At 45.7% G+C, this 18700-nt stretch overlaps 1 protein-coding gene across 3 annotated transcripts in view; it reads right to left on the bottom strand.

Moving 5' to 3' along the window:
* The window catches only part of LOC143807305 (ninjurin-1-like), a 73842-nt gene that overhangs the window by 34198 nt on the left and 20944 nt on the right, over positions 1 to 18700 (bottom strand). The window contains exons 3-4 of one of the 3 annotated variants that reach the window (XM_077288699.1): positions 16888 to 16988; positions 6467 to 7393 (exon numbers count right to left, since the gene is read on the bottom strand). The exons of 1 other annotated variant lie outside the window; for it this stretch is intronic. In XM_077288699.1, the coding sequence (XP_077144814.1) occupies positions 7246 to 7393; positions 16888 to 16988 (249 nt within the window). In that variant the 3' untranslated portion in view covers positions 6467 to 7245. Of the gene's footprint in view, positions 1 to 6466; positions 7394 to 16887; positions 16989 to 18700 lie in introns of those variants that run through there. One more of the 3 variants, XM_077288700.1, reaches the window with a different exon arrangement.

The raw sequence follows: 18700 nt of genomic DNA, 5'->3' as shown, positions 1-18700 counted from the left end.
CTGATCCGACTTGATTATGACCTTGATTTCTCCACAATCCATTCTGACTTTGACCTCGGTTTGTCTAGCGTCACTTCCAAGAGTCCTCTTACTCCAGTTGTTTTTTTCAGCTGATGTTGTCCCTGGTTCCATTCCTCCAGTTAATAACTAATGTGTTTTGACTGCTTTTGTTCTGGTTCGCTCCACCGGGCAGCAGCTACTCTATGGATGCAACCCAGGGGGCCCAGTTGTAAGTCCTGATCCCTGTATAATGGTTTTAGGAAGAAGTTCAGAGTTCCTTTGATACCTGCTTGATGAAGTGACTAGTGCCAAGTCTGTCCGAAGTAACCAGACTGTATCACACAGACTTGACAGCCATTACGTCTACAGATGTTTCTCTTGTAGGACAACCTCTTGGTCAAACATCACGAATGACGGCGACAATGCCAATCCCAAAGGTTAAGTGTAAAAATTGGAAAAAAATCTAAAAGTGCATCCTCCGTGTCAAGATGATGATTATACACTTGTGCCATATATCAATAGGTTATTTGTGATTCATTATATCAGGAATAGACCCAAGGTGAAAAGTCACTGGACCATTGGAGTCAATTATTGGTGAAACCTCTGATGGACCTTTCCGATCATGGATGTAATGATACCCTACCTCACTAACATTTTTTTTCTGATGTCCACATGTTAAAACCTTCCCCTCGCTTTGTTGCGTTGAACGTGGCTCGTGGCACAGCTCCCTATTGTGCGTCGCCACCTCTCTGCTTCTAACAATGACTCATCCAGAAATCAGATCTTCTGGGACTACGAATGTTATCCAAGAGTGGAGATTCTCACTGTAATATGCATATATTATCCAAAAGATACATTTATATGGAAAATCCTTTTAAAAAATATGTCCTTTTTCCCTTTTTTCCTTGAATTGAGAAATTGTAAACTTCCAATTACCGGTGGATGTATCGAGCAAGACACTTATCTCAATATGTTGCTTGCTGAGTGCGAAGCGGTGCCCGGGGCGGCCAGTATACGGGGGGGACGTCAGGTTCTCGTAGGTGGCTAAATTGCTGTGATATCCAATGAGTCGGAAATTGAATTTGTCCTACTTTAATCGGTTAATTCCCTGCGAGCACCCTGAAGCTGATGAGCCTGCACACATATATATATATATATATATATCCCTCTCCAAGAAGCCCATTCATCACGTAACAGCATTAAACTAGCCGCGTGTACGCTAATCACCGCTTTACGCGTCGGAGTTGAAAAAAAATGTATTTTGTAAATATCTAGCAAACAAAAGGAAAGATGAGATCTTAGGAAAACAATATATAAAGCCATAGAGCAGATGGTCAATATTTACTTTTGATTTTTGCTCATTAAATGAGTATTTGGCCGATCCTGACACAGTCATTTTGAGAAAATTAGCTTGGCGCACGTACAGCTAACACCGCCGACGGGCGGTTTGACGGCCCCGTTATTTGCTGATCCGGGAGCTCTTTAGAAGACTTTTGGAGCCGGGATGTTTGACTAATGTCCCATACGATATGACCGCTTCTTCTTGTTTGGTAATTTCAAGCCTCCATTGCGGTAAATGCGGAGACCTTGTTTAACGAGCCTTAGATTTAGGTTTTACGACTTCAGGTTTATTATTTCTTTGCATTTGGTAAAATTAAAGGCGAAGAAAAGTACTTAACCTGGAGTCGCGAAAATAGCTCAAACCTTATCGGAGGGAAGAACAGAACCTGTACCTTCCAGGACCAAAACCTCAAGGTTACGCCCATATACCTCCCCTTAGTGAGCTAATATGGGGGGCTCGATGTGGGATGTGCTAGGTTTTTTAGAGGTTTTTGGGATCCCCTTTGATAACTTTAGTTCTACCTCCTTCCATGACACTTTCTTTAAGACTTCAAATGATCACAGGAAGTCCTAACTGCTGTACAATAGACTTCACCTTCATTCTGCACAGACTTGTTATAGGCACTGCCCATTAAAAGGGATTTTGGAAAAAATTACGAAAATACCAAAATTGTTCTCTGGTGCACCCCATCAGTCGTGGTTGGTTTTATGGCACTGTACATCCATGTGTCTGCTGCAGCCCAATCACTGGCATCAGTGGTGATGCGGTACAAGACTAGTGATTGACTCCAGTGGTCACGTGGATCTATGACAAGTCAACATCAGGAAAATCAACAAAGACCGGTGGGGATCACTAGAATGATCTTTTCCTCTTGATCATATTTTATGTTTTTAGAACCTCTTTAAGGCAGTGAAAAAACGATCAGATGTAGCTTGAAGGATTCTTCCATTTTAGACATCAAGAAAGGAGATAAATGTGTAATAGATGTATGTCCCACCTCTGTCTGCGGTAATGGGAGTCCTTCAACCCTGTCCCACTGGCTGCTTTACATAGAGAGGGTGTTGTACCGGGGTGGATCTCTATTCTATGGGAAGTGCCAAAATCAGAGTAGTGACAGCTGCAAGTCCAACAAATGGGACTTTTTTTTTTTTTTTTTAGACATTTATGGAATACTACATTGTGGCCCGATTCTAACGCATCAGGTATTCTAGAATATGCATGTCCCCGTAGTATATGGACAATGATGATTCCAGAATTCGCGGCAGACTGTGCCCGTCGCTGATTGGTCAAGGCAACCTTTATGACATCATCGTCGCCATGGCAACCATTATGACATCTACGTCGATACTGTGCCCGTCGCTGATTGGTCGAGGCCCAGGCGGCCTCGACCAATCAGAGACGTGGGATTTCCAGGACAGACAGAAAAACCCTTAGACAATTATATATATATAGATTTTATCTAGGGGTCTGTGCACGTTAGTGATTTCCTGCAGCAATTTCTGCACCATTGCTGCACCTCTTGGCAGGAAAATTTCTGCATAAAATGACGCATTTTTTATGCTTTTTTTTTTAACGCGTTTTTGGTGCAGATTTTCTCCCCACTCATTAGTATGGATGAAATCTGTAGCAAAAACGCTGAAAGAATTGAGGTAAATCTGTACCAAATCTACAGGTCACAAATAATCACCGAGTGCACGAGACTTGAAGATTCTCTTCGCTGCATCAGGAAACTTCAGATTTTGTGAGAAATCTTCACAGAAAAACAATGTAAAAAAACCTGCAACATCTGCATTGTGTGAACAGGCACTAAGATGGGAATATCCCTTTAAAGAGGCTGGCCATTACCCAGACAAGCCCTTTTTTTAAATTTAGTAGTTCCACTTTTAAAATAACAGCTTCCTGTACTGGCACCAATCTAGTGATGAGGACAAAGGGTCTTGTGTTACAATCGTAGCTCCCAACTGTCCCTCATTCTGCGGGACTGTCCCGGTTTTGAGCCTTTGCCCCGCACTCCCGCACGGGACGCTCTGCTTCCCGCAGACAGCAGGAGAAGCAGCCGACACGCCCCCTTGCATTAAGCCATGCCCCTTACCCTTCCGTATGCCGTGCAGTACGTATCAGCCACATATTGGCTGCCCTGTGCGCACCGGACCTGTGATGAGGTCACAGGAGGGGAGGAGTCAGGGGTCACATGATCGGGACCTCCTTAGATTGCAGAACTTGGCTGTGGCGCTGGTTGCCAACTTGCCACATGGTGCTGCTGGATGAGGTAAGTAATACGCTGCCTTGTGTGGGGTCAGGAGGTGTTTACAGTGTGGATGTAGCAGACAGTGTGTGCGAGGTCAGGTGTATGGAGCGGAGCTGTGTGTGTGTATGAGGTGTATGGACATACCTCCCAACTTTTGAAGATGGGAAAGAGGGACAAAGTTTGCGGCGCGCGTTGCACGCCACGGCAAATTTTAGGCCACGCCTCTGACCACACCCATTCATAACTAGTCACACCCATATCCACGTCCCAACCACACCCATTTAGCACTGCTGATCACACTGTTTCATAAAGAATAATTATAAACAAACAAATATGGCCACACAGTGCTCCATACGGTATAATGGCCACACATGATGCTCAATACTGTATAATGGCCACACAGTGCTCCATACTGTATAATGGCCACACTTGATGCTCAATACTGTATAATGGCCCCAGATGATGCTCCATACTGTATATTGGTCGCACATGATACTTCATACCGTATAATGGCCACACATCTACTCCTACACACGTGGCTGCGCTCCGTACACTTTGCACACACGGCTACACTCCGTACAAACGCGCTCCGCTCCATACACCTCGTACACACGGCTCTGCTCCGTACACCTAATACACACAAGGCTCCGCTCCATACACCTCATACACACAAGGCTCCGCTCCATACACCTCATACACACACGGCTCCGCTCCATTCACCTCATACACACACGGCTCCGCTCCGTACACATTCAGCTCCCCTCCATACACCTCATACACACACATGGCTCCGCTCCGTACACCTCGTACACATTCAGCTCCGCTCAGTACACCTCATACACACACAGCTCCGCTCCATACACCTGACCTCGCACACACTGTCTGCTACATCCACACTGTAAACACCTCCTGACCCCACACAAGGCAGCTTATTACTTACCTCATCCAGCAGCACCATGTGGCAAGTTGGCAACCAGTGCCACAGCCGAGTCCTGCAACCCAAGGAGGTCCCGATCATGTGACCCCTGACTCCTCCCCTCCTGTGACCTCATCACAGGTCCTGTGCGCACAGAGCAGCTAATATGTGGCTGATACGTACTGCACGGCATACGGAAGGGTAAGGGGCATGGCTTAACGCAAGGGGGCGTGTCGGCTGCTTCTTCTGCTGTCTGCAGGAAGCAGAGCGTCCCGTGCGGGAGTGCGGGCAAAGGCTCAAAACCGAGCCAGTCCCGCAGAATGAGGGACAGTTGGGAGCTATGTGTATGGAGCGGAGCTGAATGTGTACAAGGTGTACGGTGCGGAGCCGTGTGTGTGTATGAGGTGTATGGAGTGGAGCCGTGTGTGTACGGAGCGGAGCTGAATATGTACGAGGTGTACGGAGCGGAGCCGTGTGTGTATGAGGTGTATGGAGCGGAGCTGTGTGTATGACATGTATGGAGCGGAGCTGTGTGTATGAGGTGTACGGAGCGGAGCCGTGTGTATGAAATGTACGGAGCGGAGCCGTGTGTGTATGACATGTATGGAGCGGAGCCGTGTGTGTACGAGGTGGATGGAGCGGAGCTGTGTGTGTGTATGAGGTGTATGGAGCGGAACCATGTGTGTGTATGAGGTGTATGGAGCGGAGCTGTGTGTGTGTATGAGGTGTATGGAGCGGAGCCATGTGTACAAGGTGTACCGAGCGGAGCCGTGTGTGTATGAGGTGTATGGAGCGGAGCCGTGTGTGTATGAGGTGTATGGAGCGGAGCTGAATGTGCACGAGGTGTACGGAGCGGAGCCGTGTGTGTATGAGGTGTACGGAGTGGAGCTGTGTGTGTATGAGGTATATGGAGCGGAGCCGTGTGTGTATGAGGTGTATGGAGCGGATCCTTGTGTGTATGAGGTGTATGGAGCAGAGCCTTGTGTGTATGAGGTGTATGGAGCGGAGCCGTGTGTGTATGAGGTGTATGGAGCGGAGCGCGTGTGTACGGAGTGGAGCCGTGTGTGCAAAGTGTACGGAGCGCAGCCGCGTGTGTAGGAGTAGATGTGTGGCCATTATACGGTACGAAGTATCATGTGCGGCAAATATACAGTATGGAGCATCATCTGGGGCCATTATACAGTATGGAGCATTGTGGGCCATTATACAGTATGGAGCACTGTGTGGCCATTATACAGTATTGAGCATCATGTGTGGCCATTATACAGTATGGAGCACTGTGTGGCCATATTTTTTTGTTTATAACTATTCTTTATGGAAGTGTGATCAGCAGTGCTAAATGGGTGTGGTTGGGATGTGGATATGGGTGTGACTAGTTATGAATGGGTGTGGTCAGAGGCGTGGCCTAAAATTTGCCACACCACGCAACGCGCACCGCAAACTTTGTCCCTCTTTCCCATCTTCAAAAGTTGGGAGGTATGGTTACATCGTTATGTCATGTGAGCCCTGCTGCCAGTCAGAAGCCACTATTGGGCTGCGGCTCTCTCGCTTCTTCTGCTTGTCCGATATTCGCTCAAGGGAAGTAAGAAACATCAGCCAAATAGCGGGGACTGAGAGGAGCATGATGTACGAGGCAGAGATTCTGATTTCAGGGATATGTCACTTAGTGGGCTACTTGCAGCAGTTTTGATAAAATCCCTGTTTTTTCTGCTGTAGTTCTCTGAATGCTGAGCTCTGTATAACTCCGCCCACACCACTGATAGGCAGCACAGTGTACACAGAAAGCTGCCAATCAGGCTTGGGGTCATGATTGGACTACATGGCAAGCAACCCAGCAAGTAGCATATCCCTGGAATCGGGCTCTGCCCCTACATCATGCTCCTCTCAGATTATGTGGCAAAAACCTGGCGACAGATAAAAAAACAAGACAAGAATTTGTTGGAAAGATTTTAATGATCTACACAAATTTATATTTCCATGATTTTTCTAATATAGTAACGGTGGGGAACCCGAAAAAGTATCGAACCCCAGGAGGACCAATTACAAGCTTAGTTATCCAATAGAGAACCAGCTGGGCAAAGTTAAGGTTGGGTGCACGAAGGATTACCAAAAACCCCAAACCCAAGAAAGTAGTGAACCCCAGGAGGACCAAGTACAAGATTAGTTATCCAGTAGAGAACCACCATGGGCAAAGTTAAGGTTGGGTGTGTCAAGGATTACTAAAAACCCCAAAAAGTAGCTAACCCCAGGACGACGAAGTACACTGTTAGTAATCAGTAGATAACCAGCTGGGCAAAGTTTAGGTTCGGTGCACCAAGGATTACCAAAAACCCCCAAAATTAGCGAACCCCAGGAAGACCAAGTACAAGCTTAGTTATCCAGTAGAGAACCACCTAGGCAAAGTTTAGGTTGGGTGCTTCCAGAATTACGCCCAATGTGGGATCGTCGATTTCCCCTTCCAAACTTGAAGAAACATTGAGGTTGAGTGTAACACAATGAGTCAATATTCGGAAAGGTCTTTTGTATCAGTCCTGGATCTTGTAACAATATAACTTGATACTTTTTGAGTCTTCCATTGTAGCAACCACTTGTGGATAAAAGTCTTATCTCCACCGACGACTTGTTTATTAGGCACCAACCGTAGAAGCGGTAATCCTCCGCCTTCTCGGACGGCTTCTTGAGCCACGTAATTGTATCCAGAAAACACTTCAGTCTTTGCAGAAGGTTACACGGATACTGTTAACACTCGGCAGCCGCTTCTACAGTGAGAAAGTGGTGGTCCTCAGGGGTCGAGTGAAGAGGAGAGAACCAGAAGGCAGTGATGAACACATTGACAGCTGTGATAATTAAGATTAGCCCGGTCACAATGTTATTCAGCAGGTGGACTCTACGAGAGGAGATGAAGGCAGATCAATGATCAAAGGCAACGTGCCGACACACAACTCTTTCTAGCCTCTAATTGTAATGATAACGTAGCCCCCTGAGACGGGCCTGCAAACCATGAAGCCTAAAAGTTGGCAGTTTAGCAGTTCGGGAGATAAATGGGTTTATTTTACTTTTTTCTGTAGAGATTTAGAAAGCGTCCAAAGACCGGAAGAAAAGGGGAATCGTAGGGAACGTCACCTATATTCGGCATTGGGCTGAGACCTCTCAACGGGACGTATATGGACATAACATGACCCAGGGGGAGAACCCTCCGGTCAAGTGCTATATTGGGGACAGGTTCAGGTCAAGGCTCGGGAATGGTGACCCCTAGTGGAGATATTCCATTTTATCTGTGGGCACCATTGTACAGAGAAACTGCAAAGAAGCTCCCATCAGCCCCAATCATAACGTGAAAACATATCTTAGCAATATCACTTTATATCATCGGAAAACCCTTTAATTGTATGACATTAATAAAGAAGAGTCTGTTCCTTTTCCCCAAAACAGCGCCAATTTTGCGCGTAGGTTGTGTCCGGTACTGCAGCTCAGCCTCACTCAATAACCAGTACGTACAGCATAAGGCCTCATTCACACATCAGATTTTATCGCGTGCAAGAAAATTCTGATCAGAGTTTAGGACAAGTTTCATCCGATTTTCTCGTACGTGGAGAGGTATTGAAAATTGGATGTGTGAATAAGGCCTTACTTGGCATTGTGAACCATTAAAACGCACCAATCACATTTTTTGTGACCTTTATGGGATGATTAAAGGGATTTTTGAGATTTAATTTTGATGATTTATACTTCGGATACAATTTCATAACTAGAGAGTTAGACTCCAGCAAATGCAATGGAGATCCAGCATTGCTGCAGTTCCAGGAATGGCCACAACTGGATGAATGGTGCTGTAACGATAACCAACGTGTGGCATGACCTGATCCTTGCCGATCATCTGATCCATATTAAATGTCTCCAGGATAAAACTGATTTACAGTCTAATCCTGAGTTCACAAACACTTATTAGAAGGGGACGAGGAAGAAAAACTAAAAAAAAAGAAAAGAAACCAAGAGATTTATCCTGAAGTCCGAGGCTTTATCCTTTCTAATCCCAGCTGCTTCCATCCACCCCGGACGGTCAATGAATTAAACCATTATCCTGATATACGGAGGAGAGGACGGCGAGATGTCCCATTGCAAACAAATGTATCGTCTTCTGCCGGTGAGAAGAAGGTCGGGATTGGATAATTACTTGTCAATGTTATTGGGGCCGATATACCGGATACTAAGAGGCGGCCATTACTCTTCCTGGGATATTTTATCTAATTGTCCATTGCTCGGTGATAAGGACCTTTATATACAAATATTTTATCACTTTAGATTTTACCTTTCTCCCCGACTGCAAATAATAATGAGAAAAGCCCCGTCCTGGCGCTGCAAATCTTTCGACAGACTAATCTTTTCTTTGGCAAGCTTTACATTCGCTGTTCGAAGAAATATACTAAATATTTCTAAGTATCTGTAAATCTGGTGGCTCTTAATGTCTGGCAGGCTTTTGGCGCCCCGCTGGGATCGCACGCGCAGATTTGCTTTGAGATTCAGGCTTAATTCTTTGTTAGCAAAGTGACCATATCCACTTGTTGAATCCCTTTAAATAATGATTAATGAGAGCTTTATCAAGTTCGGGTCTCGCAGCCCCGGATTATTGTGGAACGCGCCGGATTCAGGAATCAAAAGGCTTCTTATTACCGGCCATTACGGATCTCTGGCTTGTGCACAGATGGGTGGGCTGGAGCGATCGCCGGCTGCTGCGTTTCTTTAAAAGGGAAGGGAGCGCTGATTATAATGCCAGGCGAGGACACGGGGGTGGGGGGTATGGGGGTTGTGTTCCGATCTGCTCAATCGCACTGGTACATTAGAGTAAGGCATACACGTACAGATCCAGGACCAGGACTTGCATCATATTGTGTAGGCTCATTGCTGGCTGTGTTAACGAAAAATTAACATTTCAGTAGCTAAGCCAGCCTCCTCCTCCTCTATGTATCACCTGATATAAAGAGGATGACTTAGCTGTAGAGATCAGCAGCCGGCTAGTCACCTCCTCTGTCTATGTATCACCTGTTATAAACAGGATGACTTAGCTATTGAGATGAGCAAACGGCCAGACCCCTCCTATATGTATCACCTGTTATAAAGAGGATGACTTGGCTATTGAAATGAGCAACTGGCCAGCCCCCTCCACTATGTATCACCTGTTATCAAGAGGATGACTTATCTATTGAAATGAGCAATCGGCCTGCCCCCTCCACTATGTATCACCTGTTATCAAGAGGATGACTTAGCTATTGAGATGAGCAGCTGGCCAGCCCCTTCCTCTATCTATGTATCACCTGTTATCAAGAGGATGACTTAACTATTGAGATGAGCATCTGGTCAGCCCCCTTCAGACATTTCTTGGGTCACATGCCGACACAGTACACTCTGTCTTGTTTCAGTAACAAAACAAGAAGTGGAGCCACTAAATCTCAGAACTGGAGCCAATATCCTAAGATTCTGGCATTTTCAAAGGTTATTAAAAAGTTGTATAAATTAAAGGGGGTGTCCACTTCTTTTTTTTTTTGTTCCAAACATCCTAGCATGGTAAAAAAAAGTCTAAGTCTTCTCTTCCAGTGGGGACATCGTGCGACCACTGCACCCAATCAGTGAAGAATGTATCATTGGCTGCCGATGTCACAAGACGTTTCCACCAGAAGAGAAGTCTTGGACCCTAAACATAGTACAAAGAGGCAAAGGCAGATTAGTTCCATTGTTTTTTTTATTCGGACATGCTAGGAAATCTGGTACTAAAAGAACTGGACAACCCCTTTAAGTATATATTTCATTAACTAGACAATTCCTTTAAGAAATGAATCAAGCACAATGAATGGGTCCAGAATGAAGTGAGAGTGTTGGTGCAGCCCTCAGTTCTTCCTCTAGGGGCACTGTGTGGGTCCTCCCAATCCAGGCATTATATGGGAGTTAGTATCCTCATCCCTGAGGCTCCGATGGGAGTCGGGCTCCGTTTTCAGATTTCTATACTAGTTTTTACTAGTCCGTGGCACAAGATTATTAATTATGGCCGCTCTCGTGGCTGCACACTACTGACATAACTAATCAGGACAGGTCTTGTCTGGGAGGGCCGCCGCCCGACTCCTGCATCTTAGACCCACATTTATTTATGCAAATTATTCTCATTACGTTTTCTACTGGACTAATTATATATATATATATATATATATATATATATATATATACAGTGCCTACAAGTAGTATTCAACCCCCTGCAGATTTAGCAGGTTTACACATTTGGAATTAACTTGGCATTGTGACATTTGGACTGTAGATCAGCCTGGAAGTGTAAAATGCACTGCAGCAAAAAAGAATGTTATTTATTTGTTTATTTTTTTTTTAAATTGTGAAAAGTCTTTTCAGAGGGTCATTTATTATTCAACCCCTCAACCCACCAGAATTCTGTTTGGTTCCCCTAAAGTATTAAGAAGTAGTTCAGGCACAAAGAACAATGAGCTTCACATGTTTGGATTAATTATCTGTTTTTCCAGCCTTTTCTGACTATTTAAGACCCTCCCCAAACTTGTGAACAGCACTCATACATGGTCAACATGGGAAAAACAAAGGAGCATTCCAAGGCCATCAGAGACAAGATCGTGGAGGGTCACAAGGCTGGCAAGGGGTAGAAAACCCTTTCCAAGGAGTTGGGCCTACCTGTCTCCACTGTTGGGAGCATCATCCGGAAGTGGAAGGCTTATGGAACTACTGTTAGCCTTCCACAGCCTGGACAGCCTTTGAAAGTTTCCTCCCGTGCCGAGGCCAGGCTTGTCCGAAGAGTCAAGGCTAACCCAAGGACAACAAGGAAGGAGCTCTGGGAAGATCTCATGGCAGTGGGGACATTGGTTTCAGTCAATACCATAAGTAACGTACTCCACCGCAATGGTCTCCATTCCAGACGAGCCCGTAAGGTACCTTTACTTTCAAAGCGTCATGTCAAGGCTCGTCTACAGTTTGCTCATGATCACTTGGAGGACTCTGAGACTGACTGGTTCAAGGTTCTCTGGTCTGATGAGACCAAGATCGAGATCTTTGGTGCCAACCACATACGTGACGTTTGGAGACTGGATGGCACTGCATACGACCCCAAGAATACCATCCCTACAGTCAAGCATGGTGGTGGCAGCATCATGCTGTGGGGCTGTTTCTCAGCCAAGGGGCCTGGCCATCTGGTCCGCATCCATGGGAAGATGGATAGCACGGCCTACCTGGAGATTTTGGCCAAGAACCTCCGCTCCTCCATCAAGAATCTTAAGAAGGGTCGTCATTTCATCTTCCAACAAGACAACGACCCAAAGCACACAGCCAAGAAAACCAAGGCCTGGTTCAAGAGGCAAAAAATCAAGGTGTTGCAGTGGCCTAGTCAGTCTCCTGACCTTAACCCAATTGAAAACTTGTGGAAGGAGCTCAAGATTAAAGTCCACATGAGACACCCAAAGAACCTAGATAACTTGGAGAAGATCTGCATGGAGGAGTGGGCCAAGATAACTCCAGAGACCTGTGCCGGCCTGATCAGGTCTTATAAAAGACGATTATTAGCTGTAATTGCAAACAAAGGTTATTCCACAAAATATTAAACCTAGGGGTTGAATAATAATTGACCCACACTTTTATGTTTAAAATTTATAAAAATTTAACTGAGCAACAAAACTTTTTGGTTTGTAAGATTTATGCTTCTGTTAATAAATCCTGCTCTTGTTTGAAGTTTGAAGGCTCTAACTTATTTGCATCTTATTAAACCTGCTAAATCTGCAGGGGGTTGAATACTACTTGTAGGCACTGTATATATATAATGTATATATATATATGTATATATATATAGACCAGTCACACGCTTCTCGGCGTCATCATGGGTTCTTATGATGGCGGAGCAGAGCCTCTGGGTGCCACAATTAACCCCCTTCATCCTCTGGCGGCAACGATCCTTATTTCTGCAGGTTTTAATATTTTCTATTTGTGAGATGAGAATCCAGCGACAAGTTAGAAAATAAATGTTACGTATCGTCAATGTGAGCGACAGGTTACTCCAACGTGCTCGTCATTTGCGGGGATCGTGCAGATAATCACAGACACCAGGATACCAGCAGACAGGATGCTACTGGAACTAGGAAGGGTTGTAAGGGGGTCTCCGGGCCAAATTGGCTCCTTATACCAACGTGTGAACATAGCCTTACTGTACAGAATGGATCTCTGCACAGATCCCTCTGATCACCTGTGATCTATGAACCATCTTGGCAGGAGGTTTTCTTTTTCCCTGCAGCGCCTACGCAGGGGAAGTGAAATATTACACATTTCGTATTAAAATCCATGCATGGAGACACCAGGTCCCCCAGAAGGCCTGATTGGGGGACCCTCTCTATTAACCCCTCCTGCCCCAACAGCGAATAGGACAAGCTCTTTAGAACCAGATCTCCAGGAGTATTTGTAGCCCTGACTGGTAGAAGACGGGGCGATGGCGGAGGACACAGAGGGTCTGGTGTCGCTATATACATAATGATGTTACTACAGTGAATCTCCTTTTAATTGCCGCCCGTTCTCTGCTGTCGGACGCCATCTGTCCAGCCGCTCGCTTTTCCATGGTGAGATAGTCCTCTCTGTACGATGCCAAACGCCGCAGCATAAGTTAATGAATAAATAAACAATTACTAAGAAATTGTCAGGGCCGATCCGTCAGAGGCTCCTTAGCGGAAAAGCCAATGCATTTCTATGAGGCGTCGAACAGATCTGTCTGTTCTGTATGATGGTGCCTAATGTGGCGACGAGTGGGGGAGGGGGGAGTATTCCCACGCTGTCTGTTATTATAGAGAATGGATATTATTACTGACACATTCAGGAGTCAGAGATCCGGTGTGACCGGAGCAGCGGCCACTCCGTACTCCTCAGGGTCGACTGGTGCACTAATAATAACAGAACAAGTCACCAGAAGACAATGATGCGGAAGATCTGAGGATTGTAAAAGTCAGGAAGGAGGGAAGGTCTCACATTGCCGGAGCCAGAGGAAAGGTCTCACACTGACACAGACGGAGGAAAGGTCTCACACTGATGGAGATGGAGGAAACATCTCATAGTGCCAGAGATGAAGAAAAGGTCTCACACTGCCGTAGATGGAGGAAAGGTCTCACACTGCAGGAGAAGGAGGAAAGGTCTTACACTTCCGGAGATGGAGGAAAGGTTTCACACTGCTGGACTGCCAGAGCCGGAGGAAAGGTCTCACAGTTCCGGAGATGGAGGAAAGGTCTCACATTCCCGGAGATGGAGGAAAGTTCTCACACTACCGGAAACAGAGGAAAGGTCTCACACTACCGGAAACAGAGGAAAGGTCTCACACTACCGGAAACAGAGGAAAGGTCTCACACTACCGGAAACAGAGGAAAGGTCTCACACTGCCGGAGATGGAGGAAGGGTGTCACACTGCCGGAGATGGAGGAAAGGTTTCACACTGCTGGAAATGGAGGAAAGGTCTCACACTGCCAGAGATGGAGGAAAGGTCTCACTCTGCCAGAGATGGAGGAAAGGTCTTACACTGCCAGAGATGGAGGAAAGGTCTCACACTGTTGGAACCGGATGAAAGGTCTCACACTACCGGAAATGGAGGAAAGGTCTTTTTGTGCCAGAGATGGAGGAAAGGTCTCACGCTGCTGGAGAAGGAGGAAAGGTCTCACACTGGCGAAGCCGGAGGAAAGGTCTCACACTGCCGGAATTGGAGGAAAGGTCTCACTCTGCTGGAGATGGAGGAAAGGTCTCACTCTGCCGGAGATGGATGAAACATCTCACTCTGCTGGAGATGGAGGAAAGGTCTCACACTGCCGGAGATGGAGGAAAGGTCTCACACTGCCGGAATTGGAGGAAAGGTCTCACTCTGCTGGAGATGGAGGAAAGGTCTCACTCTGCCGGAATTGGAGGAAAGGTCTCACTCTGCTGGAGACGGAGGAAAGGTCTCACACTGCCGGAATTGGAGGAAAGGTCTCACTCTGCTGGAGATGGAGGAAAGGTCTCACTCTGCCGGAGATGGATGAACCGTCTCACTCTGCTGGAGATGGAGGAAAGGTCTCACACTGCCGGAGATGGAGGAAAGGTCTCACACTGCTGGAGACGGAGGAAAGGTCTCACACTGCCGGAGATGGAGGAAAGGTCTCACACTGCTGGAGGTGGCAAACCACGGCAGGCATGGCAAACCACGGCAGACATGGCAAACAACGGCAGACATATGGCAAACAACGGCAGACATATGGCAAACAACGGCAGACATGGCAAACAGCGGCAGACATGGCAAACAGCAGCAGACATGGCAAACAGCAGCAGACATGGCAAACAGCAGCAGACATGGCAAACAGCAGCAGACATGGCAAACAACAGACATGGCAGACAAAGGGAGACATGGCAAACAACAGACATGGCAGACAAAGGGAGACATGGCAAACAACAGACATGGCAGACAAGAAAAACAACGGGAGACATGGCAAAAAATGGCAGACATGGCAAACAAAGGCAGACATGGTAAACTATTGGAGAAATGGCAAACAGGAGAAATGGGAAACAATGGCAGACATGGCAAACAGCGAAAGAAATGGCAAACAGCAGACTTGGCAAACAGAGGCAGACATGGCAAACAACGGGACACATAGCAAACGATGAGAGACATGGCAAACAATGGGAGAAATGGGAAACAATGCCAGTCATAGCAAATAACGTTAGTCATGACGAACAACAGCGAACATGGCAAACAATTGCAGACATGGCAAACAACGGGACACATGGGAAACAACAGCATACATGGCAAACAATGACAGACATGACAAGCAATGGTAGACATGGCAAACAACATCAGGCATGGCAAACAACGGAAGGCATGGCAAACGACGGGAGACATGGCAAACAATGGCAGACATGGCAAACAGGAGGCATGGCAAACATTGGGAGAAATGGGAACCAACGGGAGACATGGCAAACAATGGGAGACATGGCAAACAACGGCAGCCATGGCCAACAACAGCAGACATGGCCAACAATGGCAAACAGCGACAGACATGGCAAACAATGGGAGTCAAGGCAAACAACAGCAGACATTGGAAACAATGGGAGAAATGGCAGACATGGCAAACAACATACATGCGTGGATGGCACCTGTCACATCTGATGACACCTGAAAATAAAGTCATTTTCTGAAGAAGCGATACTGGTGCGACGAGGGCTGCGTACCTTCAGATGATTGTACATTGTTATCTGTCAGCTCGTTAGACTTGTCACAGACGACTTTGTGATTGATAGTCTAATTGGCTGCTGGCACTTGTAATTGGTTAATGAGGTTGGTGCGAGGCTGTAATTAGAATTTCTATATATAGGTAATTGTGGCATTGCTGCATCCTGATGACCGGGAAATCTAGCGATTCATTTAGATTTCAGGATAGGAGAGGTGCAATTAAATGGCCTCTGCAGCAGTGTTTATGGGTAATTGGAATCTTCTCCAGAAAATTCATTGTAAAATTCTTCCAGACGCTCAAAAAAAGATGCAGAGAAAAAATTCAGAAAACAGCAAAAGGAGAACAAACGGCCGATATCCAGAGCTGCCATGAGTCATCACTGCTCACATGTCACTCAGACCAGGTTACAGGTCGATTGCCGATATTCTGGGGGAAGGTACTCAGAAGTTCCCACCACTTTCATGTCTGAGGGTCTCCAATCACACACTGACACTCAGGGTACAGGGTAAAAACACTGACACTCGGGGTATAGGATAATGACACTGACACTTTGGGTATGGGATAATGACACTTGGGGAACAGGATATGGACATTTGGAATCACTGTAAGATGCGGGGGCAGTCATCACATCTTGCCCACCATATGACAAGCTGGTGCTGATGATGTAGAGGAGTATCAGTGAGCCGCACATGGTACAGGGAAAGATATAATTGTATTTTCTGTCTCCCCATCGTCCCTGAGCTCTGGGGGGTGATGGATCTGTCAGTTGGCACTCTTATTAGTCCCCTGTTGTGGAGAGACGTGACAAACCACCTAGCGGGGGCTTCACTGATCACAGATGAACTGTGCAAGCAAATCTAACACTGAACCTAGTAAGAGCGCTACATGGAGGCCCCCCTTATATCAACTTCCATGAAATTTTCTCCTAATTCAATTATGAACATAAAAATTATCAATCTATTATCTATTTATTATCTATCTTCAGGTATCTATTATCTATCTATTATCTATCTTCAGGTATCTATTATCTATCTATTATCTATTTATCTATCTATTTATCTATTATCTATCTATTATCTATCTATTTATTATCTATCTATTATTATCTATCTAAATTATCTATTTGGCATGAAGATCCTGTGTCCCTGCGTACCTGTCACTCAGCCGCTGCTCGGGGTCGTCACATTCTATGTTCTTGGATCCCTTGTAGATGAGAAGAGCGGCCACAATCAGCTGCAGGAGAACCGATATGCACTGTAACAAAGCAATGACAAGTAAATGGGAAGTGGCAGCTCACAGGTGGACCCCTCTTTGTGCAGGATGGGCACCCCCATCAGAGACAAAGTGTGAGGCTCAAGTGGGGCCACTGCAAGTAACAACCCGGGAAAGTTCCCAAACCTTACCCCATAAATCAGATACCAGCTCTCTACTCCATGGATGTTATCCATGTGTCATCAGTGTGCCCATGTACGGGACATTTTGCTGCCCATGCTGCTGATAAAAAACAGACATGTCTGCAGGTTTTTTCACATGTACCCATGTTCCATGTGAAATATTTGACATGTGCTCACCACAACTGAATTCAATGGGTATGCATGTGTCCATATTTGCGATCCTTAAAAAACGGACCACATACGGACATGAAAAACAAACTGTGAAGGGGGCCTTAGAGATAAAGAACACTGAAGAGAATGTCAAGTAATGAAAGGGAAGAGCTGCTCCAAGAAAACTCAAATCATAGGAGTGGTATGAGACTATACACAGCGCCAGCCTTTTATTTAGGCTGTGTCTGGTATTGCAGGTCATCCCCATATTGACCTATCCATGTGTCATCAGTGTGACACGTACCGAAGCCAGGGATGAAGCGGTACAGTTTGTGCTGTTCCCAGTCGTCGGCTGCTGGAGGCATCTTTCATCATTGTCACCTGTGATCAGCATGAGCATGCGACAGTGATGAGAGTTGTATTCAGCAGCCGTTGGGCACATGCTGTGTAAAAGAATTAAATAAAAAATGGTGTGGGCTCCCACGAAATTTTCATAACCAGCAGAGAGAAAGCCAACAGCTGGAAGCTGATGCTACAAATCTAGGAAAGGGGACAATATCTCATAATGTTCCCAGGTTATTAATAACAGCTCACAGCTGTTTGCTTAGCCTTTACTGCTTAGTTTATGAGGAACCCCAGAAAAAAATGATGTAGGGTCCTACTATAAATTCTAACCAGCAAAGGCTAAGCAGACAGCTGTGGGCTGATATTACTAGCTTGGAAAGGGTCCAGGGATATTCACCCATTTCCAGACTACCAACATCAGCCCTCACCTCAGAGGCCCCAGAAATGATGCATCTATAAAAAGGAGAGGGTTCGAGTTGTCTGCCTATAATTTGGTAGGGGCTCTTCTTTCAAAAAAAAGAATCAAGCATGTTAATTAAAATCCAGTATGCCTGATCTTTCTTTGTAATTGCATCTACCATCAGGATTCCCTCAATAAATATTATTGTCAGTGCTCCTAGTATGCACCTGGTCACAGTTGCTTGGATGTGCCAGTCAGTCATTTGTTATTTGTATGTTAAACGTGGTGGTTTTAATTACAGCAGGATCCTACCTACCTATAAATACAGGCTATTGAGAGACGTATCCACATTTACCCAGGAATTCAGACTTCAGCCTAAGAGAGGTATTCACACTAGACACATAGGGTCCCAGCAATTTGAGACCACCTAGTCATTGGTTGCTGGGCATGCATGAATTGTCCAAATTATGTGCTAAGCGTCTACATTTTTTCTTATTATTCAGAGCAGTATTGCTATTCATATTTCATATATTCCATGTCTACATGCTTTCGCATTACAGAGTGCAACTTCTTTTGCATATTGTATATGGAGGTGGTTGCTCCTAGTATGCACCTGTTCACATTAGCTTGGCAGTGCCAGTCAATCTTTTGCTATTTATTATTACACTTGGATTATC

This window comes from Ranitomeya variabilis, chromosome 2 (genome assembly GCF_051348905.1).
Source record: "Ranitomeya variabilis isolate aRanVar5 chromosome 2, aRanVar5.hap1, whole genome shotgun sequence".
NCBI lineage: Eukaryota > Metazoa > Chordata > Amphibia > Anura > Dendrobatidae > Ranitomeya > Ranitomeya variabilis.
The sequence above is the reverse complement of the archived record's forward strand: the minus strand, read 5'-3'. Positions and strand labels throughout refer to the sequence as shown.